This window comes from Sebastes fasciatus, chromosome 4, assembly GCF_043250625.1.
Source record: "Sebastes fasciatus isolate fSebFas1 chromosome 4, fSebFas1.pri, whole genome shotgun sequence".
Lineage (NCBI taxonomy): Eukaryota > Metazoa > Chordata > Actinopteri > Perciformes > Sebastidae > Sebastes > Sebastes fasciatus.
In genome coordinates, this window is record NC_133798.1 from 22,795,823 (window position 1) to 22,821,564 (window position 25,742).

A 25,742-nucleotide genomic window follows, 5' to 3' on the forward strand; every position below is an offset into this window, starting at 1 on the left:
CTATCCAGCACATCTGTCCTGACTATCTAATAAAGGGAAAAAGCCAAAAAATAATCTAAAAACAGAGGTCATTAGACTGTAAATGTATTGAATAGGTGTTACTGGAAAAAGGATATGCTTCCATAAATAGTATAAAATCCTTTTTTATTTAATGAAAATCTTAATGAACACAGTAGGGTACACCTTGAGGGAATTTCATTACAACTGGTAAAAACATCCACTTGAACTGAAGAATGAACTCATTAGAATGTGGTGGTCAAGGTCACTGTGACCTCTCAAATCATGTTTCTGGCCACAACTCAAGAATTAATATTGTAATTATGACAATTTCATAAAAAGATGAAGTAATGACATGCAGCTCAGCACTGTGTCAAGTTCTTCTAGTCAATAATAAGAAATACAAATGAATGAATGAATTAAAATGAATAGTAAAAGTGTATAGGGGTTTAGAATGATAGAAGTGACAATACAGTACAATGAAATGGCAACTATGGGGACTAACATCATCACACATGAATCTCAGCTTAACAGTGATACCCAATTTATGTAATTCTAAAAAGACTGTTTAGGGACCCCAGTATGCAGAAATATTCAAATACACCATTTTAGAAAAGGAGACAATAACACATTTAAACTGCATCCAAAAACCTGCATGTGATTATCATAAAGTGGGCATGTCTGTAAAGGGGAGACTTGTGGGTACCCATAGAACCCATTTTCAGTCACATATCTGGAGGTCAGAGGTCAAGGGACCCTTTTGAAAATGACCATGCTAGTTTTTCCTCTCCAAAATTTAGCCCAACTTTGGAGTGTTATTTAGCAATCTTCTCGACATGGCAGCATGACATGGTTGGTACCAATAGATTCCTTAGGTTTTTCTAGTTTCATATGATATATGTAGCTCTAAAACTGAACCTGCTACAGCCTCAGAAAGACAGTAAAGTTGGGTCTCAGAGGGTTAACAGGATGATGAGGATCAGCAAATTCAACTGTATGAAAACAACGGAGGCAACAAATGTGATTGGCTGTTGTTGATGTGGAGCTCATGACTGTAGCCTTAAACCTGAACCTACTAGAGCCTCTGAAAGACAGTCAGAGGGTTAAATACCGGTCGGCTCAGCAGGGATGCCGACAGTGGCACGCTTCCTCGAGCTCCCCCGATCTGCGGCAAGGTTGAACCACCGTATTGCGTGTTTTGAAATGTCAGCATCAGTGGCGGCACGGGAGACGGCACTCTTTCTCACGGCATCTGTAATCACATAAGCAGATTATCATACAAAATTTCATGAACCCCCATTGTAACCACCAGTTTTTATGTTTTAAAAGGATACACATAACCACTTTTAGACTGAAAGGCTGCTTTCTGACATGTAAAGGTTCTCTATACAATATTCAGAGCATTAATATATCATCATCAACTATTGTCTATGTAAAGCTATAGAGGAGTAATGTCTACCAACAATTTTAATATAAACAGTAACAATTGCTTACTCAGGAGCAACGTCTTCGATGCCATCTGGCTGAAAGACTTTTTCCCATTTATCCCTTTGGGCAAGGATATTCCATGTCACACGTTTTGTGTCATGTCCCCCGATGGTTGCCAGGGAGGAAATCTAAAATGAAAAAAAAAAAAGTCCTGTCAATATCTTATAATTCACAGAATGTTTTTAAAATATATTTTTATCAGACAGTGTGTAAATATCCAGTGTTAATTACATAAGTTTTCTTCTCAAGACCCAAGGGAGATGTCATCCTATATGAGCACAACATTTTGAGCCTAATTGTAGTGCATTACAAACTGTACAGGGACAGGCCTTTCCATTTCTTGGCCAGCTGGGTTCTTGCTGGTCAGATAGTTCACTTTGGCAATTAATTGCTCTTGCTGGTGTTTTATATACTCCAGTAAATTCCTAATATGGACTTCTGCCGCTGTTAAAAAAAGATTATATATATATATATATACACAGTATATAAAAAATGGCAGTCTGCTTTGGACAACTCATTAAGAAAGATTTAACTTAGCAGATGGTTATGTTTATTTTTGCTTATTTCTTTACCACAAAGAAGCCTTGATTTGGTAAAGGTCAATTAATGTCTTACATGTTATACATATCTACTAGAGGGGTGAATCTTCACTGGCACCCACGATTTGATTATGATTCAACAATTCAAATGCACAATGATTAAAAGGTTCAATTTGAATCTCATAGCCATTTGAGGTATTGCTCACCCGAACAGGTCATGGTGTCTGATCCACACCTTCCCCCTAGCCAGGTAGGTCTGTAGACCTGGCTTGAAGAAGGGGTTTGCTCTACTGCTGGTGGGGGTGGGATAATAGGAGCTGGTGGCTGTGGTGAGGGTTTGGCTGGACCTCTGGCTCTCTTTTATAGAGGACTTTCCTCCACACTGTCATCATCGGAGTCCCCAAAGAAATGACTATAAAGTGGGATGGAAAAATAACCATGCTCAGCTGTCAACATAATGTTATCTTGATTTGCAGACTCCCTTATTAATAATATCATAGATGTTTTCACTGGCTAAAGAACTCAAGTTGTAAATTAGTGTAAAAGGTCAAGAATGCCATGATGGTTGTGTTAGGAATATTCTGCATGCACAGTTCTGCCTTAAAGGGATGCTTAGTCGATTTTCAACCAGCTGTGTCATCGAAGTGTCAGCTCCGTTCTCTTTATACAAAAATCTATTTCAGAATTGTAAAAAAAAAAAAAGAAAAGAAAAAAAAGCAATACATAGTTTTTTTCTGACCCCTAATACTTACATCGGCTTTGGCCTTCTCTTTGATTGAACTTCCTCCTCTTCCTCTTCTGACTGTAAATCTGACGTGTTGCACGTCAGGGATTTTTTTAAGAGATGACGTGCCTCAAAGTAATGATCTAAAAAAATGAAATGTGTCACACGTCACTTGAGTTTCAAAGTAACAGTATAAAAAAGAACAGTTGTAGATATATATATTTTTGAGAATTAGCATACCACATGACTTAACAACTCTGACATCGTAGCTTTGCCAGTCAGGTCCAGGCTCCTCAGCTCCCCTTTACTGCCCTGTCGACTCTTTCATCATTTTTGTAGTTTGGCCAAAAGGTGACACCGACTCTATTATGTGGAACATCCATAAACTGAGAAGGAAAAAAACAAACAGCACCATTAATCACAGAAATATAACTTCCTGTTCCAAGAAGTTCTGAAACAATTAAGTGATTACTCAATTACCTTCTACAGCCAACAATATTAATCAGTAATTGCTGTGGCACGGAGTACCAACAAAAGGAAAGGTCCAATTTTGATGATCAAGCCCCATTTCTATTCTCTGACAACATTTTAATTATTTCCTAACATATTAACATTATGAAGTGTTTTTTTGCACTTGACTTTACACTTGAAGGTTTGATAAATAAGTGACTGTTTTAGTAGTTCATTTGGGTTTGAAAACATTAGGTATACCGTATAACATGTAATAACTGAACAGCAATAATAGGTTTGGTGTACACATTGAAGACAAGCAACTTATACAAAGTACTTACAGTCAATTATTATCCAGTTTCACATGGACTGTCGTGTTTGTGGTGATGCAGTCACTGTCAGTTTTTGTCACAGATCCTTATTTTACAAGAGCTACAACTTTTGCTACCATCAATACATCATCATTCTCCCTGGGAAACAACAATATGACAACAAGCTAAAAATGGCTTCATCCTTTGTCTTGTAATTGGAAATGAATGAATTGCCAACATCCGTCAGAGGCTGCTCTTTCCCTCACCACTCTGCTGCTCTGTAGCCTCTCTGTGAGCATGACTACCCGGCTGGCGAGGTAGCAACCCCGGCAGGCGCTAGCTAGCTGTCACGGCAGTTTGTGGAGCTTTTTAAACTCCGACAACGGTGGAGCAAATGTTGTAAAACAGTCAATATTCAAAATCTACACAGTTTATTTCTTGCCTCAAAAATGTTCATTGTTAAATATTTGAACTGTTGCGGGAAAAGGCGAGTCCGGTGTGCGGACAGTGCCCTCTCTGGAGGCGGGCCGGATCCGTGGCGCAAACGAGTCAGACACTAGGGCGGACGTACCGACCTGGGGGCGGAGTCTTACAACTTACAGTCCTTTGTTTACACAAGTCCTTTGTTGTCATGGTGAAAATGGTGTCTAACGGATCAACCTAAAACTGTTGCAGACACTCTACACAATTAACGCTGAAAGATCGACACGGACAATCAATAGGAGACATCCTATTTAGGAACTACTGAGTAATATTTTACAGAAATTACTTCCACGCCTTATAGTTTGACACTTAATTACTGAATCTGAGTTGATCATTTATACAGCACTTGTCAAACTGTAACTTGCACTGAAGACGAGCTCACCTGCTTTGTAGTTACCTCAAGCAAGGACATGTTTTTTACAAGGCTGTTGAAGATGTTGAGGATCCCCTGTCTTATCCTCACAGGTATGCTCCTCTTTTTTGTCCTTTGGAAAACTGCATTGAACTTGCCTTCATTGCCTGATCTCAGAATACCACAGATAACTGCATTGAACTTGCCGTCATTGCCTGATCTCAGAATACCACAGAAAACTGCATTGAACAGGCCTTCATTGCCTGATCTCAGAATACCACAGATAACTGCATTGAACACGCCGTCATTGCCTGATCTCAGAATACCACAGCAGCTCTCCAATGACCTGCCTGGCTGCTCGGCTATCTTCAGTGGCGACGTAGAGGGCAAGAAAGACAAATTAGAAATGCTTCAGACATCCTGGAAGAGAAAGACTCTTTTATCTGAGGACTTCTACCTTAATGTGACTCAAGACTGTCCTTCTTACATTGAAAGGAGAGGTTTCTTTACAGAGCCTCTCAGTGAAGAGGAGAAGGATTTTCCCATTGCCTACTCCATGGTGATCCATGAGAAGATTGAGATGTTTGAGCGACTTCTACGAGCTGTTTACACTCCGCAGAACATCTACTGTGTACATGTGGACCAGAAATCCCCAAAGGAATTTCAGAAGGCCGTGGAGGCAATTACTTCTTGCTTTCCTAATGTGTTTATAGCCAGCAGGTTAGAAAGAGTGGTATATACCTCGTGGTCGCGGGTGCAGGCAGACTTGAACTGCATGAAAGACCTCCTGAACTCACCCGTCCAGTGGAGGTACCTGCTAAACACCTGCGGGACAGACTTCCCCATCAAAACCAACGGAGAGATTGTTCAGGCCCTGACGGCTCTAAACGGGAGAAACAGCATGGAGACTGAGGCCACCAATGACTACAAGAAAGGCCGTTGGCAGTATCATTACGATGTGACTAACACATCTGTCATCAAGACAGATGTGAAGAAAAGTCCCCCACCCATTAGCAGCCCCATGTTCCAAGGAAATGCTTACATTGTGGTCACGAGAGCCTTTATGGAACATGTGATGCAGGACAGAGAGGTTCAGCAGCTTGTGGAGTGGGAGTGGGACACACACACCCCTGAGGAGCACTTTTGGGCCACTCTACAGAGGATGCCCTCTGTTCCCGGATCAACACCAGCCCACTCAAAGTACGATACATCAGACTTGCTGGCCATCGCTCGTGTGGTGAAGTGGAGCGAATTAGCAGGAGATATGAAAAACGGAGCCCCGTACTATCCCTGCACTGGTATTTACAGAAGAGAGGTTTGTGTGTATGGAGCTGGTGACCTCCCGTGGCTCATGAGACAACATCATCTCTTTGCAAATAAGTTTGATCCTCTGGTTGATGATGTTGCTATCAGATGTCTGGAGTCAGTCCTGTATCACAAAGCTTTAGGCCATGACCCACTGCTAACAGATCACACCACGTTGTAAAGCTTGTAATTATTTAAAATGTAAAATATGATGTACTAAGGAAACACTTGGTACTTAGACAGGTAAATATGATAGAAACCATATTCATTGATTATTATATTGTCAAGATTTTCTATTGAAATGGCTTTAAATATTTCTTATTCTTGATTTTCAAAATATCTTGTAATGGGATTTTTTTTTAGGTCTGTGGCTTTTAATGTTGTCATTATATAGTTATTGTAATTGTATTGTAATTTATAAAATTCAGGGCATTTTAATTTATTGTCAATATATTGATATGTATCTTGCCATGTCATTTCTTATAATATTCTTTTCTTTATGATTTCAATGTATTTGTGTTGCCATCTAAGCGGAAGAGACAAGAATCAAGTCAGAGGTCACATTCAAGTGAAAATAGAATTTTTTTTTTCCCCAGGCAGGATTTTGATAGCGACGTTTCATCGGTTCAGAGACTGTGGAAGTAAAACTTTTAGAACTTATAGAAATATGTTAACCAATGATAGATAATATTGATCATAAAGGTATAAGATCTTTATTAAATGTTATATTATAATCCCCAGCCAGCATACTGTTCACCTTCTGTGTGTGTGTCTCCAACCTGACCTCACCCTGCCCATTTGCATGGCCACAGCACAATTTGATAAGACTGCATTCTTCTCTCCACCAGAATATAGACCGAACAGAGACCTTGTTTAAAACCCAGCTCTTATTTGAGTATCCTGTGTTGACTTTTTTGACATCCTGAACATTGATTTTTGTAGAAAGTTTATCAGGGATTTCAGACATCATTTGGCCCAAGGTCTGAAATATTTTGCTTCGACAAGACCTACAATGTCATATTAAATCACTCTATTTCCCCTTTCACAATATCTCTTACTAACAGGCAGGAAAAGGGTAATCAATATAGGCTCTATATACCTATATACTATGAACTGTGCTTATCTTTGACCTGTTTCCTCATTCATGTTTTTTTTTTTTATTTTCATAACAAACAAAAAAACTAACATCTACAGACAGACTCACAAACATACCAACCCCACATACAGAAAACAAGCATAAAATAAAATAAAATAGAAAAATAATAAAAAATAATGAAAAATAATAAAAAAAAACATGCATGCAAAAAAATGTCGTTTGAATGCATTTAACATAAATATCAGTTTATGCTCTACAGTTGTAGCGTCGGCCGATTTGACCACGGAGATGCGAGTGACGGCCGGCTTGACCGCACGTTACCTCAATATGATAACGTTTTCTGTCCATGACAATGTTAGCATGCAGCTTTAGCCGTGATGTGTACCTCTGTGTTTCCTGTAATGTGTGGAACCCAAAGTGTTTCCATATTTTACTGTATGTGTAGTGTTTACCACGTTGGATTTTAAATGGGAGGGTGCAGGTTGTAACCACGGAGACCGTCCGCCGTTTTCTACTTTCTCCTTTTGGCTCGCTGCGGTTTGTTTTGGTTGACGGATACGGAACGGATATGACATTACGCAGTGCTTGAAGTGGGCCGGTACGCACCGAGAACCCAAAGGTCATTACTTTTCTCATCTTCTAACACGCCACAAAGATATATCTGCCAATGAATAACCTCACACTTGTCAGTATTGAGCAGCACATTTCTGTGTGCGTGAGCGAGTCTGACAAAGGTTTGTGGCAATTATTAAACATCAGCAGGGAGCGGGTATGCAGTGAGTCATGCAAAGAGCTGTGAGAGTGGACAAGCCGGGTGCTCAGTGAGGACGAGTTACTGAGGGGAATCATGTGTGGAGGACATGGTTACAGTGCAACCACAAACCCACGGTGACTAAGACGAGCTACTCCCTTGTAATTTCACCCCATTCAGTTGTACAAACATGAACAAACTTACCCAACATCAACCATATCAAATTCTAGTAGTATTACAGGCTTACTAAACGATGCACAGCCCAAGCACATATATATAGCAATAAAATCACAACTGATTATGACTGACACAGTTTAACATGAAATAATTAATAAATAGGAATAGGTTGCAAGAGACTGTTGATACCGGCCGACACACACCAACATGTAAATGAGGGGAGTTATTTTTTTCCACCTCAGGCATTGTTGTCATGTTACTCAGATTACAACAATAAAAGCGTTAACTTCCTTCTACCTCCACTTGTCAAACTGTAACTTGAACTGAAGACAAGCTCACCTGCTTTGTAGTTACCTCAAGCAAGGACATGTTTTTTACAAGGCTGTTGAAGATGTTGAGGATCCCCTGTCTTATCCTCACAGGTATGCTCCTCTTTTTTGTCCTTTGGAAAACTGCATTGAACTTGCCGTCATTGCCTGATCTCAGAATACCACAGATAACTGCCTTGAACAGGCCATCAATGCCTGATCTCAGAATACCACAGCAACTCTCCAATGACCTGCCTGGCTGCTCGGCTATCTTCAGTGGCGACGTAGAGGGCAAGAAAGACAAATTAGAAATGCTTCTGACATCCAAAAAGAGAAAGACTCTTTTATCTGAGGACTTCTACCTTAATGTGACTCAAGACTGTCCTTCTTACATTGAAAGGAGAGGTTTCTTTACAGAGCCTCTCAGTGAAGAAGAGAAGGATTTTCCCATTGCCTACTCCATGGTGATCCATGAGAAGATTGAGATGTTCGAGCGACTTCTACGAGCTGTTTACACTCTGCAGAACATCTACTGTGTACATGTGGACCAGAAATCCCCAAAGGAATTTCAGAAGGCCGTGGAGGCAATTACTTCTTGCTTTCCTAATGTGTTTATAGCCAGCAGGTTAGAAAGAGTGGTATATACCTCGTGGTCGCGGGTGCAGGCAGACTTGAACTGCATGAAAAACCTCCTGAACTCACCCATCCAGTGGAGGTACCTGCTAAACACCTGCGGGACAGACTTCCCCATCAAAACCAATGGAGAGATTGTTCAGGCTCTGAAGGCCCTCAATGGGAGAAACAGCATGGAGACTGAGGCCACCAATGACTACAAGAAAGGCCGTTGGCAGTATCATTACGATGTGACTAACACAGCTGTCATCAAGACAGATGTGAAGAAAAGCCACCCACCCATTAGCAGCCCCATGTTCTCAGGAAATGCTTACTTTGTGGTCACGAGAGCCTTTGTGGAACATGTAATGCAGGACAGAGAGGTTCAGCAGCTTCTGGAGTGGGAGAGGGACACATACAGCCCTGATGAGCACTTGTGGGCCACTCTACAGAGGATGCCCTCTGTTCCCGAATCAACACCAGCCAACTCCAAGTACGATACATCAGACATGCTGGCCATCGCTCGTGTGGTGAAGTGGAGCTACTTAACAGGAGATGTGAGACACGGAGCCCCGTACTATCCCTGCACTGGTGATTACAGAAGAGCAATTTGTGTGTACGGAGCTGGTGACCTCCCGTGGCTCCTTGGACAACATCATCTCTTTGCAAATAAGTTTGATCCTCTGGTTGATGATGTTGCTATCAGATGTCTGGAGTCAGTCCTCTATCACAAAGCTTTAGGCCATGACCCACTGCTAACAGATCAATATTCCACCACGTTGTAAAGCTAGTAATTATTTAAAATGTAAAATATGATGTACTTAGGAAACAGTTCGTACCTGGACAGCTAAATATGATAGAAACCATATTCATTGATTATTATATTGTCAAGATTTTCAATTGAAATGGCTTTAAATATTTCTTATTCTTGATTTTTTCTTTAAGTCTGTAGCTTTTAATGTTGTCAGTATATTGTTATGATCTATAATTTATAATATTCAGTGCATTTGAATTTATTGTCAAGATATTGATATGTATCTTGCTATGTCATTTCTTATAATATTCTTTCCTTTATGATTTCAATGAGATCTGTATTTGTGGTGCCATCTAGTGGATTCTAAGCGGAAGAGACAAAGCAAAAAAAAACGACATTATCAATAGCAATTTGGAGATTATTATTTGAATCTTGTCAAACATACTTGGTGTTTGGTCACTATATACTTTTAATGTTGCCTACAATGTCGACCTTGTTACCACTGCAAAACTGGTACTAAATGGAATTAAAAATAATACAAAACACTGATGTGGATCCATGACTTTACTTGGAGGAAATGTTACATGAATACCTACATCTTTGCTTCAGATTGTTGCTCCCGCAAATGTCCTCCCTCCACAAGTCAGAGGGCACATTCAAGTGAAAATAAAACTTTATTTTCCCCAGGCAGGATTTTGATAGCGAACGTCAGCAGTGAACAGTGAAAAAGATGCAGTCAAAACTTGTTCTGTGAAATGCCACTCAACGGGTCAGAGACCTAAAATGCAGTCTAAAATCAGAGTAACCATAAAAATATATTAATTTCTCTCCTTTGTCACCTTTTGAATATAAATATATATTTAAATGTAATAAAGCAGAACATGCATCAACCATTTGTAACAGAGTGCCTTAAATAACGTGGAGATACACCAGTAACTAGGGAACACCAATAAGCTAAGTTTTTACATGATATATCGGCAGTAAATAAAAAAAAACAAAAAACAGATTAAAACATTTCAGACAGCATGTGGAAAAAAAAGCTGGAGATCGAGCTGTAAAAAGTTCCACGGTGTAACAGGCAGCATAGTTTCAAAAAGGCATTCTCTTGATGCAAAGAGCTAAATCTTCAGTCAGGTCGCCCAGAACATACGCATCATAAGAGCGGCTGTTGGCGACATCCTCCTCTTCCACATCTTCCACATCTTGCAGTGCGAGCCGGGTCACTCTGGAACAGCAGCAGCAGCGATCTCCACTTTGCCGTGCATGTCCTGGTCGGTTCTGCAGACACATTCAACATCATCAGACATCTGGGGGGACTGGGACGGCATGCCATCTAACAGGGACAGGCTACTACGCTGCCCATAAACACACTTTTCATATAATCACATCCTGCAATGTGATCATTACCTATAAACCATTACAAAGGGAATTCTTTACGTCAAAGAATATTTCTATTTTTTGGACTTACCAGACTTATTTTCAGCATACAAATGAATGCCTTATATTAGCAACGCTCTTTCTGCTGAAAACAATTTAAATATCTGAGCAATACAAACCACCAATATGAGTTCTGTTATTATGAAGTTCTGACTTCCCTTGAAACCTTGCAAGACAAATGCACTAACGTTTACTTTGAAGCCCAAAATTCATGTTTGGGCACAGACCATTTTCATTATCTGCTGCACACACTGTAAATAGTCGTAGACGTCATACTGTACAATAAGAAAATGTATACGGTAGGGCTGTCAATCGAATAAAAAAAATAATCGTGATTGATCGCATGATTGTCCATAGTTAATCGTGATTAATCGCACATTTTTCATCTGTTCAAAATGTATCTTAAAAAGGAGATTTGTCAAGTATTTAATACTCTTATCAACATGGGAGTGGGCAAATATGCTTGCTTTATGCAAATGTATGTATATATTTATTATTGGAAGTTTCTTAACACAAAACAATGACAAATATTGTCCAGAAACCCTCACAGGTACTGCATTTAGCATAAAAAATATGCTCAAATCATAACATGGCAAACTGCAGCCCAACAGGCAACAACAGCTGTCAGTGTGCTGACTAGACTATGACTCGTGGGTACCCATAGAACCCATTCTCATTCACTTATCTTGAGGTCGGAGGTCAAGGGACCCCTTTGAAAATGGCCATGCCAGTTTTTCCTCGCCAAAATTTAGCACTAGTTTGGAGTTTTATTTAGCCTCCATCACGACAAGCTAGCATGACACGGTTGGTAACAATGGATTCATTAGGTTTTCATATGATGCCAGTGTCTTCACTAGCTTAAAACTGACTCAGAAACTCCATAACGTGTGACGTTTTAGTGCATTCATCTTGCAAGTTTGCAATCAGCTCAGGAACTCATGCACCCGATAACAGAAGTGCAACTACTTGTAGCACACACAACACCGAGTCTCTTCTACAACCCCACTCATTACTTTTCTCATTTTCTAACACGCCACAAAGATATATCTGCCAATGAATAACCTCACACTTGTCAGTATTGAGCAGCATATTTCTGTGTGCGTGAGCGAGTCTGACAAAAGGTTTGTGGCAATGTTTAAACATCAGCAGGGAGCGGGTATGCAGTGAGTCATGCAAAGAGCTGTGAGAGTGGACAAGCCGAGTGCTCAGTGAGGACGAGCTACTGAGGGGAACCATGTGAGGAGGACATGGTTACAGTGCAACCACAAACCCACGGTGACTAAGACGAGCTACTTCCTTGTAATTTCACCCCATTCAGTTGTACAAACATGAACAAACTTACCCAACATCAACCATATCAAATTCTAAACCTGTTTTTTCAAAAAGATACATGCAAGTAAATGCACCAACTTTAATATCAGAAAGCAGCAATGCAATCATTTACCTCACAACTATTCTAACTTGGACATAAATGAATAATTCAGCATCACAGTGGAGACAGTACCTTGGGTGTAAAATGGGCTACAAAAAGGTACTTTTTAAACCACATACAGATAGCTGATATTATTTTGAGGCAATAAATAGAGAACAAATTTAACAAGAATCGGCTTTGAAATGAACTTCACAGAATTGGCTCAGAAATGGGATTTAGTTGGTTAAACAATCACCAAGCCAGCTATTTTTGGAAACCAATCAAACAGCTTCTCAGCCTGCTTTTAAGGGAACGTCCTAAATCTACTGAGAGGAAAATGTGGGACATTCGGGGAGAAAAAGTTGTTGTTTTTTTAGCCAGAAGGTAAAAAGCAAATCCAACTACAAACACGCTGGACAGAATGAGGTGTATTGGTGCATTTCTGAAAGCCAACGGATCATTTCGTTGTTAGTTTTGTGAAATGCAAAAAAAAAAAAAAAAAATTTAAATGCTGAGACTGACCCTGAGTGAAAGTGCATATACCTTTTACGGCTTTTCCTATTTTTTTCTTCGTCAAACCTTAAGAGGGGGGCAGGGAAATGGAGTTAAGGAAAGGAGAATTACACAGCCAACAGCAACCAGACATCCAAAAGAGCACAAACACATTTGATAAGATGAGATCTGAAGTCTTTTTCAAATGCCACATGGACCCGCCTCAGGTTCAAGCCACATCATGGAAAAATACAGCACGAGCAATTTCTCAGCATGAGCTCAATAGTTATGCATATCAGGAAAGGTTAACACAAGGAAATGACTAATGTATTCTTGAATAGCTGACACATAGTGTACACAGACTATACTACGCTCTAAATGTATATTTTACAAAAGAAAATGTTTAGATATCAGTAGTTTGCATTTGGATTTCTTCCCCACCAGAATACATATAGTGTAAGTGACACCATCATGCTTGCAAAATGCCTAAATCCTGCATATAAATATCAGGGCTTTGAACTAAGATGAGACTGTGCAAAATGTCAAGTGAGTCAGACTCATAACTACCGACATCTTATCTACAGTGGCCACACAGGAAAAGCAGAACGCTTCTGTGGCACCACCTACAGATGAAATGTAACCACATGTTGCAGGATCAGTCAGAGCTGATGCTGCATATGCACAAAACGTTTCTAGAATTAGGGAACCAATTCAAGGAAAAACAGGAAGGCACATCAAAGGAGTTACTTTTTATGAATTTATCTAATGATATTGTGAACCACGTTTGGTGGCGATTGGATGAAATCTGTAGAAAGGAGGAACTGGAAGGTTACCTCTACTGGTTTATTATTTACTAATTCAAGTGAGCGGCTATGTGTTGCTTCATTGCACTGCTGTAAAATCACTAAATCACCAGGTCAACTTCATATGGAAACAAAAACAGTCTTGATTCTACCCTCAACCGAGAACCACCCTGATATGTAAACATATAACGTGAATGCGTATTCAAGTGTTCGAATTGATCATGAACACCTTTTCTTCACTAAAGTATAAAACTCAGAGGGTAAAATCACCAAATCTCCGATACGGTTTTGGATTTATATTCATTAGCTTGCAGACACCTACATATTTAGTCTTCTGACGGGACCTTTGTCTCGTTTTGATGTGTTTGAGTGGAGCGTACTTACTGTTTGATACAATCTGGTATGGACACATACTCCATTGGAACCAGTTCCGCGAGGTCTGTCAAGCTGAAGACATACTTGATTTTCTGACTAAATTTGGTGCTGTGAAAAGAAGCAGGAAATGTCAGGATCTGAAGGTTACCGGAGAAGGTCTTCATCTATTTATTGTAGCGACCTGAAACATTAAAGTTACCTTATGAAGGGTTTTGTGAGTGCCAGCAGGGTGCGAATAAACCAAGAGGGATGGACAATTATCAAAGACTTCAAGTTCTTCCGTAACCTGTAAAAAAAAAAGAAAAAAAAAGAGAGAAGCTGTCATCAACTTAATAATCACATATGATGATGCTGTTCTTGATGCGTCTGCATTTGTTGTAAAAACGACTTGTGCTTAATTGTCGGGGGCCAATCGGACTCACCTCCTATCTATCTGCTGATAACACTTTCTGAGCCAGCCGACAGCTGGCATCTTTTTCCGAGAGGTTGCCCCGTTCAAATACACAATCATGTAGTTCTCAGCGACCAAAAGCTCCAGCGTGCCGATGACATACCTGCAGGAAACGGGACCATTAGCGCCGGTTCTGAAATGTTCGCTCACGAGGCCAGAGGAAATCAAATAAACACTCACTTGAATAAATTGTCCATGATGTATCTGTAATTTGGTTGATTGCTCTCAGGCATAAAGCACACAGCGAACACAATTATGGCATTCAAACCGTCTCCATAGTAACCTACAGTGAAAGATCAAACATGAAGAATTGATGTTTCAGTATCAAAACACTATTTTCATTGTCAAAACATTTTTGAATAAACAGACTGATCAACTCGTGTCAAACACAAATGCGATACAGCTTGTTCATAGACACACTTAAAATGACTGTATGTATGTGTGTAAAGTATTGCCACTGACCTCCATGGCTGATAACCCTCTTGTAAGGTTCGATGGCCTTCATGTCCACTCGGTGTTCCTGGTCTCCGATACGAAACACCCTCCAGCGTCGACCCTCCTCCCTCTCCTCCGAGGCGGAGAACTCCTGGACCGACTCCACGCCCTTCTGTAGGAGGTCTGTGGTTTTCGGCTTGGGGAGATCGTCTAAAGGAGAGGAAGCATTTTAAACCCACAGCTTGGATGCTACACCCACAACAGATGAGAGGGCTGTCTGATGTCATCAAATCAGATCTATTTATCAAATTATTTATTAAATGTTTAGATCACTCAATAATTCAGAATTGAACTTTTCAATCACGTGCATTTTTTGCTTTCATCTATTGTATCTGGACGGCATGCTTTCTCTCTTAATCAACACCAACAATCACATCTCAACTTCCACTTGAGGTCAGCATTTACAATTACCTGATACAGTTTCCTGGGGGAAACCCCGCTATTGTTCCCTGCATGAGAAATCAATGTGTCGAACAAACACTGCTGAAAGGACTTCTGTGCATCTTTCGTAAGATGTGAGGCTGCATGCCGTGCACAATGTCTAATTATGCGCATCATGTGTAGACATCAAGTAAAGTGTTAAAGAGGACCTATAATGCTCATTTTCAGGTGCATACTTGTATTTTGGGTTTCTACTAGAACATGTTTAAATGCTTTAATGTTCAAAAAACACTTTATTTTTCCCATACCAGCTGTTCTGCAGCACCTTTTATCACCCTCTGTCTGAAACGCTCCGTTTGAGCTCCTAACCCTCCCTCTCGAATAGCCCAGTCTGCTCTGATTGGTCAGCCGGCCCACTGTTGTGATTGGTAAACTGAACCAAACTCTTTGGACTCTGCTCTAATTAGCTTTGTTTGAGGATGTGCCAAACTAGCCGCTAGGCAAAATGTGTTACTTGGTGACATCACCACGTTACGGAAGAAAAGGCAGGATTTCAAGCAAGGTGTTTCAGGCAGTTCCGGATCAGTATTTTTGTGGGGGAGAGTAACTCCCTTTGACGTGGACTTTGTAACTTTGCAGACCTTTTACATGCAAAAAGAGCTATATAACGCACTAAAGGAAAGGGAAAAAGCACAAAAGCATAATAGGTCCCCTTTAAAATGATCATATGCAGTATGTCAAGCATGCAACAAGCAGAATCAAAAATACGTGAATAGTACAACAAAATCACATCAACACACTTATGAGGATCTCTCTGTGAGCGGCCCATTTCCGTAAAACATACCGAATCAAACACACTGATCTGTTTCTTCTTTAGAGTACTGTATGATCCACATACACAGATTTAGGAAATGACATGCACAAAAATATGAACTGAAAATGAAGTGTGTGAAACACAAATTCTCCCCATGATTTGTTTGAAAAAACAGCAGACAGAACATAATCTGGACAATAGGAGTTGATTGACTCATGGCTGGCAGAACAAAAATGGGGGCTGTCCAAGAGACCTTACCACGAGGAAGAGCGAAACCTGCTGCTGGCCCGCAGCCTGTTTCCAGGCTGAGAACGGAAACAATTCTTCCAAGTGAAAAAGAGGAAGGCAGCAGTGTGGAAACACAAAAACAACAAAGCACATTTTAACTACACTTAAGGCAGTCTGCTGCCTACCCAGACCTGTAAAATCAAGGAAGGAAAATACCAATGGATCCAACAGCCAGGAAATAACACACTTCTGTGTTACAAGCCAACAAATAAACCCAAGAAAAGGTAAATCTTTTCATAAATAAAGTTACACAACCGTGGACTTCATCTGGGTCCAATTTGAAAGCATGTTTCCAGCTGCACTGAAACTGTTATCATTGATATAAAAGCTCTCACCTTCCCATTCAAACTCATTGCTGTTGTCTGAAGGTGTGTCCATGTCGTCGAGGTCCAGCTCTGTGCTGTCATCCAGCTCATCAGAGAGAAGAGACCCTTCACTGCGGTCGAGTGTGAGACTGATGTCCGGAGCCGCAAGCTTCTTCTTAGCCTTCTTGCCACGGTCCATTGCATAGCCTGGGGTAGATGCCAAATCACGAGTGGTTATACTGTTCAAGTCTTTTATAAAACAATTCTATTACTCAGCCAAAGCTCATATGGGGCTTCTTTTTAGTCTGAGTTACAAAAATCAAGTGGCATCTTCCAACGTTAGTCTTTTTGTACAATATTCCCTCTTTGTGTTACTGTCTGGGAGAATTTTTTTACTAAAAAGACTTTTTGTTGGCTAACTCAGACTGCTGAGGCCTCATATTAGTTTCAGCTGAATGTTAGAATACATTTTTCCACGAACAACAAGAATGAACAGGAATGATTACAGTGACTAATACCTCTCTCAGCGTACATGTAGGTGTGAAGATAGACTTGAAAATGTGAACATGTTCTTAGTTATTGTAAAACAATGCACCGTTTATGACTGTGTTTTCATTACCAGGGTCTATCTCTTCAGAGGTTCCTGCAAAAAGCTCATCTTCAAGCTCCTCTTCCTCCGGCAGGGGCCTAATAATCAAACATCGTGCCTTCAGTAGGGTTACGTTTCATGTGACTTTCAAAACACAAACACGTGATACAAAGCCGTGGAACCATGATCCATACGTGATTTACAACATTAGGGAGTGATTGATAATACCGTGGGAAGTCCTCATCCTGCCATTCTTCCTTCAGCTCAACTCCTTCCATTCTCAGGCGAGCCTCTGTTGTGGCGACCGACTCCTGCCGCTCCAGGCTGGGAAGGAAAACACAAAATGATTATGCCATCATTTGAGTTTAATGATCTCTACTATAATTGCTAAAAGGCCCCTTTTGTACTACAAATGTATTAAGATCAAGAGCAGGGCCAGCAGAGATTATACGTGACAAACAAAACCCAAACACATAATTAGTTGTCTGACAACGGCTGCTTGTGACTTGTACAATCCTCAGAGGATTATGGGGGAAACTTGTTCCTGGGTTCATAAGTCAGTCAGCAACAACAACAAAGTTAGTGGATATGGATAGCGGCACGAGACAATAGATACACTTGAATAAAGCTGCACAAAAGCACATGATTTTACACTCAAGGGTGGGGATAATTATGTTGTGAATAGGATAGGCTATGTTGAGAAAATGCAACACAGTACCGGTAAATTTGATTTTAAAGGATTCAATGGACAAAAGAATGAAATCTCATTCTTAAAACTGATTCAATATATGATTTATATAAAATCTACTGATGTGTAAAAATCTAATACTTTCCCTCTGGTGGGCCAACAGCAGCCTCTACTGACACTCAATGAACCTTTACAGGTTTGTAGATCAACGTTTGAAATCTGATGTAACAATTATTATGGTTGACAGATCATTCTAACAAGATCTGTTGAAACAGTTGCTAGATTGTGTGTGTCATGTATAATCAAATAGTACAAATGAATTGGCTAATAAGTTCACTTATACAGCTTACTCCTCAGTTTGCATTACGTAAGATTTTAGTCACATTGCACATGACATGACAAGTGAACAAATACCTTGGAATGAAACATGTCAATGTTGTATTCAGGCACTTTTTGCATCATTTAAGCACATTTTTTAGCTTCACAACTGGACATATTGTGTATAAAGTGCAATTTTTAAAACCTAACCAAAATTTGTGGGTAAGAGTCCCTTTGGCATTTCGGATGAGCCTTAAACCTCCAATACTTAACATATAATAAAGGGTAATAATAACAGCTTTATTGTGTGCTGTGGTAGCCCCGCCTGTTACTTACCACCTCAGCATTACATTGAGTCAGTGACAACCCTGCTTATGTTTATATGCCAAGCGGGATTGCCTTTTCTCAACAAACACTGTGATTTGAACGGGTTCTTTGTATTGCCGTGCTAACCAATACATAATTCGCAGTCCTGCATGTTGATCGAGAATCTCCTTAAGAGTTTCAGCTTGCGACTGGCCATTGGCCACATAATCAGATCACTGGCTTTTTGAAAAGCTTACAAACTTGTATTAAGGGCTTAGTTCATAAACCATAAGGCTATTCACTAATGCTGATCATGGTATCTGTATCTTTGCTGTACAGAGCTCCCTTTGATGCATTAATCACATACACGACTGTATTTGTGCTCCCAGACACAAAAACATTCTGGGCATTTGGTGTTCAACATTTCTAAAGTTTAGCCGTTTGCTCAAGTATAGTCCTAATCCCTTCATTACATTTGAAATCCAACTGAGGGAGGTAGAAGTGCTGCAGGAATGTGGTTTCCTGAAAATAAACCATTGCAATCAAAGTACACTGGAGACCACCGAGCTGCATGTAAGTGGAATCAGCCACATTCAGGAGAGGAAAAGATGAATGACAGTTTAGAAACAACAACAATAATAATAATAATAATAATAATAATAATAATAATAATAATAAAGCACTTTGATTTGAATTAAACTGCAGATCAGACCAGAGGGTTTGACCAAAATGTGTATTGAGAAGATTTTCACGGTCATGATTTCATCAATCTTGACAGGATGGAATATGGTTTGTTGTTAACATATTGGCAATATTTTTCAGTTCTTCATCTACACATTTCTTCTTCTTATGTCCCATCTTTATGATGAAAAGAGTGGGGAAGCATTACTATGCTATATTTGAATTTAGTTCCCTTATAGCAATACAGCACAAACTGGATGGACCCACTGAGAGAGAGCCTTGAGTTCCCCTGGCACGGACCTGTTTACCACAGTCTCTATGATACGCTAATCTGTCTCTGTCAGATAAAGATCGGAGTGGTCTATTTTGGCTTGAGTGAAGCACTCTGAGTTTAAATTTCTATTTCTTCTGTTAGTAAAACTGCTGGTTATTCTATATGAAGACTAAAAAGGCCAAAACACAAATGCATAGCAACATCTTATCCTGTCAAACACAAATCAACACAGTGGGCATTTCCAGACAATTGTTAAGATTGTCAAAGGTCAGCTAAATGATGCTCTGTGCATGTAATGTTGCTCAGCTGTCCACAGATGTTGCTTACTATAACCTACAAAGGCTTGACAGTTACATGTGTACAATATCGCGCCGTCCCAACAAGCCAATATTCTACATTCCCGGAGCTTATAGTTACCAATTTTGGTTAAGATTATGCCAGAGAAGTGTTGTTTTAACTGGTCATTTGTGACATCCTAGTCTGAACGCACAGTGGTGCAGTAGTTAGTGTGAGCGTGACTGGTTGTCTGTCTTTATGTGTCAGCCCTGTGGTAGTTTTTTGACCTGCCCAGGCTGTACCCCGCCTTGGCCCAAAGGCATGCTGCGATCAGCTCCAGCCCCCCTGTGACCCTGACTAGGACAAGCGGTTACAGATAATGGATGAATGGACAAGATAATAAAATGAGATTATACAGGTATCCCTGTTATTGTGTCCACTTGCTCAGTCTAGCTTCTACTTTTCCTGTATTTCTGGCTAAGCTACAAATTTGGTAATGTCATATGGTTTTGAAAGGATATGTCCTACTCTCTTAGTATCAATGCAGTGGGGGGCAGCGGTGGCCTAAAGATTAGAGAAGCGAGACCGGAAGGTCGCCGGTTCAATCCCCCGGACCGGCAGGATAAATCTGGGTGGGGAAAGTTAAAAGCAGCGCTTGCCTCTCCCTCATTACCACCACTGAGATGCCTTTGAGCAAGGCAACCCCAACCACTCCAGTAGCCAGCAGATCAGACTGTAGTTGTACTGTGGCAGCTTCCTGGTGTGACTGTGGAACTGTGTGAACATGATCAGGGCGTTCCTGAAAAAGAGAGCATTGCTCTCAGTGAACCTCCCCCTGAATAAATAAAGGTAAAAAAAAAAGTAAAACCTGTTCATAGGGTAAGAATCGACTTAAGAGACATTTCTGTAAAACTAAATGTTTGAAAGCCAGTGTAGTGGGATCCCGTTATGATTTTAACAGTATTGGTCCTCTTTGTTTTCTGGGTCAAACTGCTAAGTTTTGACTGTAGGGGGAAGGTTTCAAATTGAGGAGCTGAATACAGCAAATAATGGCTACTGATTTTGGCAGCAACAACACTGGATAATCTCTCAAATCCAGTATCCTGGAAAACTTCCAGACACTTGAACACAGGCAGTCATCTGGCTCTGGTGCTGGAGTCTTGGAGAACAGTATTCTTGCAATGGAGAGAAGAAACCAGAAACTAGAAATATTCTTTTTTTTAAGATGCCAACATGTAAAACTGTCCATTTTACAGACCTTCCAATGGGTCCAGGTGGTGATCTGGGCTGTGGGAGGCTCACTGGGGTAGAAGAGCTTCGTCTTGCTCCCGGCTGTTCCTTCTCATTGTCTGGAGTTGTCCTTTCCTGTGGGGGCTCACCTCTTGTTTTGGTTTCTTGAAGTGCCTCTTCGCCATTTTCAACTGTAGAAGCTGTGCTATTTTCCAAGTCGTCTAATAATTCCTCCTCATCCTCATCATCACCGTCTCCAGACACTCCAGAAGACGAGGGACTACTAGACGTCTGTCTGTGTCCCAGCAGCTCCTCATGATGAGTCCTCCTGCTGGGTGTGACACAATCTGAGCTGCTATTGTTCAACTTCACATCGCCTCCAGCCTTCAGCACCGCTTCACTCTCAATCACATCCGATGCCATTGAGTTGCTCCTGTCGTCCTGCCAATAAATAGTTAAAAACACAGATAATCTCGATGAGTTAAAGAGCTGAATCCGACCTACACAACTTCTTTAAAAGTTTGTGGCTAGCTAGCTCTGGTCCGCTCTACAGCGAACTAGCCAAGAGGGCTGTTGTTGTTGTTGACAGCTTGCTATGCCAACTAAACAATAACCAAATAAGTGTTAAATGTCACACAGGGTGCACAGATAGTCACCTTTTTTTCTAAATGCGTCGCAGTGCGTGAACTCAGGACACCAAACGAGTATGCTCGCTTTACATAAGCACGCAGTGATCCTACTGATCAATTTCCTCCCTTTCCTTCCTCCAAGTCACAATGTTCTCCTGATGACGTCACGCGAGCATATGCTAACGAACCTAGCCACAGCTAAAAAGACAAGCTAATGTTGTCCACTTTAACGCCAGTTGGCATTAATCCATGAAATCGAGCTACGACGCAATGTTATGACAACTAATCCATGGATCCGTGTCAGTATGTGATGATTTAACTAGCCGGTCCACCGGTATCGATGTGGTAGAAGACGGTTGTTTCCTAACAACGCTAGCTAGCTAGCTAGCTAACCGGAGCATTCTGTTGCTACGTTGCCAGCTAACGGTAAAGCGATAGTGATGTGTCGGTCGCGAACGAGCCGGTTAAAAGAGCCGACTCTTTTAAGTGAACGATGGGAGCCGGCACCGTCCGAGAACCGTTTTTTTCATTTATTTATTTTTAATTAAAGGGACTATTTGTAACTTTCAGAAATGCTTCTTAACAGCGACCCCTGTGGCCGTGAAATCAACGAAACTCAGTGTCGGGCTTGCTCGCTCTCAATATACCTGAACGAGCATCGCTCAAAACAGTGAGGCGACACACGTCAGCTAAAACCACAATATCACTCTATATTTCAGCTGCTTGGCAGTAATGTTAGCTGACCAGACGAAGGTCTCTCCATGAACATGATCTACATCTGATCCTAGTGTTGGCTTTTCCTGCCTAAGTGCAGGCTGAGGCAGCGGGGCTCTGCAGCGTGTCTCCCTGCTCTCTCCGCCCGCAGCCGGAGAGAGCAGGGGAGACACAGGCACCCGGTCGGTAACGAGAAGACAACGTAAAGCTCCGTCACTTCACAAGACACGGAAAACCTCTGTTGGTCTGGAGGAGCTGCAGCAGTTATTTCTGCACAAACGTCCCCTGTGCATTCACTAGATATTCTCAGAGCTAAACTAACTCTTCTGCAGTGTGGAGTGAGCGCGCGTTCACGTCTAGAGGTGGAGCGAGCTGGGCTGTCTGAGTGAAGGAGAGCAGGCAGAGGAGGAGGGTACAGTGGCTACACGCGAACGCGCATATGCGAGCGCGCATGTGTGACGACCCGCTACATTTATGCGCGTACAAAGTTACAAACAGTCCCTTTAAAGGGACTGTTTGTAACTTTCTACACGTATAAATCTGCTGGGTCGGTTTCCCATGCGTGCTCGCATATGCGCGCTCGCGTGTTGCTACGCTGTTCAGACTCTCTGTGGACATGTACCATCAGACTCCAACACAAACTACACGGAAGCACCAAACCCTCAAAGTTATATCTAGTGAAGCCCGTCTTGCAAAACAGTGTTGGCGGCGCTCGTAGTACGCGGGGGAGACCGTAGCTTTGGTCTCCAGGGCCGGAGTCTCTGTTGTACTCTGCTCCTCTGCCTGCTTGCCTTCACTCAGCTCGCTCCACCTCACGTGAACCTGCGCACACTACACACTGCAGAAGAGTTAGTTAAGCTGTGAGAATATCTAGTAAATGTACAGTGGCCATTTGTGCAGAAATAAATGCTGCAGCTCGTCCAGACCAACAGAGGTTTCCCGTGTCTTGTGAAGTGACAGGGCTCGGCAGCGAGAAACGTTATCGTCTCTGACCGGGTGCCGGTGTCTCCCTGCGGGCGCAGTGGGAGGCAATAAAGTTTCTCTTCCTGCAGGAAAAGCCAACATTAGGATCAGCATGGATTCATGGAGAGACCTTCGTCTGGTCAGCTAACATTACTGCCAAGCAGGTGAAATATAGAGTGATATTGTGGTTTTATCTGACGTGTGTCGCCTCACTGTTTTGAGCAATGCTCGTTCATGTATATTTAGAGCGAGCAGGCGCGAACCCGATGCTACAAGTTACAAACAGTCCCTTTAATTCAAGGCAGAATGACAAGACAATATTCTCCGCACCACGGGCACTCAATGCACTGACTGTGACTGAATGTTGTGTTAATGACGTCCGTGCGCGTTGACGGTCTATACAGGTACAGAGCAGGAGGGAGAGGAGGAGATAAAGAGAAAGGAGTGCATTGCATGAATAGCAGACAAGATGAGTGACAGTTGGAAACGAAGCCGCATGTAAAATGATGGTATTCTGGAAATGATAAGGTTTAGTATAATTATATTGAATAATTTAGGTGATATATCTGCACACATACTAATCAAAGGTCAAAACAGCGCTAAATATGGCTGAATTATAAAAGGCAGAAGTGGTAAAATGAAGAGCCGTTTGGGAGCCGAAAAAGCCGGCTCTTCTTGAGCTGAGCCAAATGATCTGGCTCACTAAAAAGAGCCGGAATTCCCATCATTAGTAAGCGAGCGTTGCTATGGAGTTGCCAGTTGTGTTTCCTGCAGGTTCGTATCTCAACTTTCTATCTTCATAGGTCAAGCAATAAAACAGCACACAAAAAGCACGCTACATAACAATACATTTATATTTTTGTTGCATTGTTTTTCACCATCTGAATAATGATGTTGTTCCTCGCCTCATCTTGCGGTGTTCTATACTGTAAAAATGTCTTACAACAAGTTGAAACTATCAAAACAAAGTTGATAAAAGTGTATTTTTCTCTCAAACTTTAGCTCAAAATGTGTCATATCATTAGAGTTAGATGCTTTGACATATAGGTTAATAACGTTAGATAATATGAGTCTAAATGTTCCTGACTATAGTGCCCAGAAGGAAAATGCGTGGAAAATGATCAAACCTGGCAACCCCCAGGGGTGTATAAAGAGAACGGGCACCCCTGCAAGATTTGATCCTTCCGTGAACTGTCGAGGTGTATTCAACACATTGATATTCCTCTGGACCAGGGGTCAGCAACCTTTACTATCAAAAGAGACATTTTAGTCAAAATAAAAAAAAAATCTGAAACTCTTTTTCCCGAGTTTATCAACTTCTCCATGTTTATGCAAATGTCATTACACATCGATAATTGAGCCAGCTCATATTTCAACATATACCGTATATTTATTAACGGAAATACATACCAAAGAAACAATATATAAACACAATTAGCAGGGTACTACATATTATTGGATGGTAATAATTGATTGATAAACGTAAGCACCATCATTGTAACAAGTCAAGGTGGCCTCCTGTGAACTGTTGGGTTCTTAAATCAATATATCAATGCATGAACTGATCATGTGTTTAATCTGTAACTTAAATTTAGTAAAATGTACAATACCTGAAATAAAGTGAAGAAGTATAAAAAAAAAGCACAATAAAAATATTCATGTAAGTACATAAATATTGTCATACATATAAATATTATCCACCAAACACAAATTTCCAAACTTTTTTTCACCGAGCTTAGTTTGGTAAGGTAGCCGAAAAGTCCTCTGATTTTAGTAGCCCCTGACTTGTCAGATCCTTAATTAGCCAATCAGTGATGAGTATTTAGACTAGTTCTATGATTGGCAAAGAGAAGCGGGTAAAGCAACCGCCACGTGTGGACGCTAGCGCTCGAGCTAGCTGGGAGGAGAGACTAGACTGCAGGAGACCTTTATGCCACCAAGTTTCTGAGTGAGTATGTACACTGACAAAATGCAATGACTTGTACATTAATAGTTAAAAGATGTAAGTTCATTAGTGTTTGTGAATTTTCTGGTTTAGTGTTGTGTGGGATGTTGCAACAGGTTGCTGCTGCAGGACTCCTGCTGGACTGAGGGTTTGAACAGACTGATGCTAACAGTGTGCTGAGTTCATGGAACAGTGAGTACAACAACACATATCTTCCTTGAGGATTTTAAATTTGTCATTTTTTGAGAAACCCACTACAGTAATCTCTGAGTAGCCAGTAGTAGTATCTTCTTTTTTAAATTTTATTTTATTTATTTATTCATTATCATTATTTTTTTTTAATTCTATTTTTATATGTATGTGTGTATGTGTATGTATATATATATATATATATATATATATGTATGTGTGTGTATGTGTATATATGTGTGTGTGTATGTAAGTATGTATATATAGAAAAAAAATCAGAATCAGAAAAAAACGTTATATATAAATTATATATATTATGCTAAATATAATTTAGCATATTA

At 40.8% G+C, this 25,742-nt stretch overlaps 3 protein-coding genes and 2 long non-coding RNA genes across 12 annotated transcripts in view; 3 read left to right on the plus strand and 2 right to left on the minus strand.

Annotated features, from left to right (window-relative positions):
* Positions 1 to 390: 390 nt before the first annotated feature.
* Positions 391 to 3,222, minus strand: LOC141766233 (uncharacterized). 3 transcript variants are annotated; one of them, XR_012593594.1, is made up of 5 exons: positions 2,989 to 3,222; positions 2,777 to 2,891; positions 2,231 to 2,436; positions 1,492 to 1,613; positions 1,162 to 1,249 (listed from the first exon to the last, which is right to left on the minus strand). It is a non-coding gene; the product is annotated as an uncharacterized LOC141766233 (long non-coding RNA). The 3 variants fall into 3 exon arrangements; XR_012593595.1 differs by lacking the exon at positions 1,492 to 1,613 and having other exon boundaries at positions 391 to 1,249; positions 2,989 to 3,214; XR_012593596.1 differs by lacking the exons at positions 1,162 to 1,249; positions 1,492 to 1,613 and adding an exon at positions 1,795 to 1,929 and having other exon boundaries at positions 2,989 to 3,216.
* Positions 3,223 to 3,890: 668 nt separating this feature from the next.
* LOC141766243 (beta-1,3-galactosyl-O-glycosyl-glycoprotein beta-1,6-N-acetylglucosaminyltransferase 3-like) lies at positions 3,891 to 6,388 on the plus strand. The gene has a single exon (XM_074632915.1). The coding sequence runs from the start codon at positions 4,403 to 4,405 to the stop codon at positions 5,828 to 5,830; it is 1,428 nt and encodes a 475-aa protein (XP_074489016.1). The 5' UTR covers positions 3,891 to 4,402; the 3' UTR covers positions 5,831 to 6,388.
* A 1,626-nt stretch (positions 6,389 to 8,014) lies between these two features.
* Positions 8,015 to 9,610, plus strand: LOC141766246 (beta-1,3-galactosyl-O-glycosyl-glycoprotein beta-1,6-N-acetylglucosaminyltransferase 3-like). 2 transcript variants are annotated; one of them, XM_074632919.1, is made up of 2 exons: positions 8,015 to 8,138; positions 8,187 to 9,610. In XM_074632919.1, the coding sequence occupies exons 1-2, from the start codon at positions 8,041 to 8,043 to the stop codon at positions 9,376 to 9,378; spliced, it is 1,290 nt and encodes a 429-aa protein (XP_074489020.1). In that variant the 5' UTR covers positions 8,015 to 8,040; the 3' UTR covers positions 9,379 to 9,610. The 2 variants fall into 2 exon arrangements, with proteins under 2 accessions (XP_074489020.1, XP_074489019.1); XM_074632918.1 differs by lacking the exon at positions 8,015 to 8,138 and having other exon boundaries at positions 8,152 to 9,608.
* A 283-nt stretch (positions 9,611 to 9,893) lies between these two features.
* On the minus strand, positions 9,894 to 22,013 carry bnip2 (BCL2 interacting protein 2). 4 transcript variants are annotated; one of them, XM_074632914.1, is made up of 13 exons: positions 21,618 to 22,013; positions 20,990 to 21,402; positions 17,417 to 17,512; positions 17,219 to 17,286; positions 16,630 to 16,806; positions 14,779 to 14,961; positions 14,497 to 14,599; positions 14,288 to 14,419; positions 14,065 to 14,151; positions 13,875 to 13,973; positions 12,739 to 12,774; positions 12,127 to 12,154; positions 9,894 to 10,625 (listed from the first exon to the last, which is right to left on the minus strand). In XM_074632914.1, exons 2-12 carry the CDS (start codon positions 21,382 to 21,384, stop codon positions 12,142 to 12,144), a joined length of 1,389 nt encoding a protein of 462 aa, XP_074489015.1. In that variant the 5' UTR covers positions 21,385 to 21,402; positions 21,618 to 22,013; the 3' UTR covers positions 9,894 to 10,625; positions 12,127 to 12,141. The 4 variants fall into 4 exon arrangements, with proteins under 4 accessions (XP_074489015.1, XP_074489012.1, XP_074489011.1 ...); XM_074632911.1 differs by lacking the exon at positions 12,127 to 12,154; XM_074632910.1 differs by lacking the exon at positions 12,127 to 12,154 and having other exon boundaries at positions 12,718 to 12,774.
* Positions 22,014 to 22,151: 138 nt separating this feature from the next.
* The window catches only part of LOC141766250 (uncharacterized), a 31,733-nt gene continuing 28,142 nt past the window's right edge, over positions 22,152 to 25,742 (plus strand). For both annotated transcript variants that reach the window (XR_012593597.1, XR_012593598.1), the window contains exons 1-2: positions 22,152 to 25,215; positions 25,306 to 25,404. This is a non-coding gene — a long non-coding RNA (uncharacterized LOC141766250). The remainder of the gene's footprint in view (positions 25,216 to 25,305; positions 25,405 to 25,742) is intronic.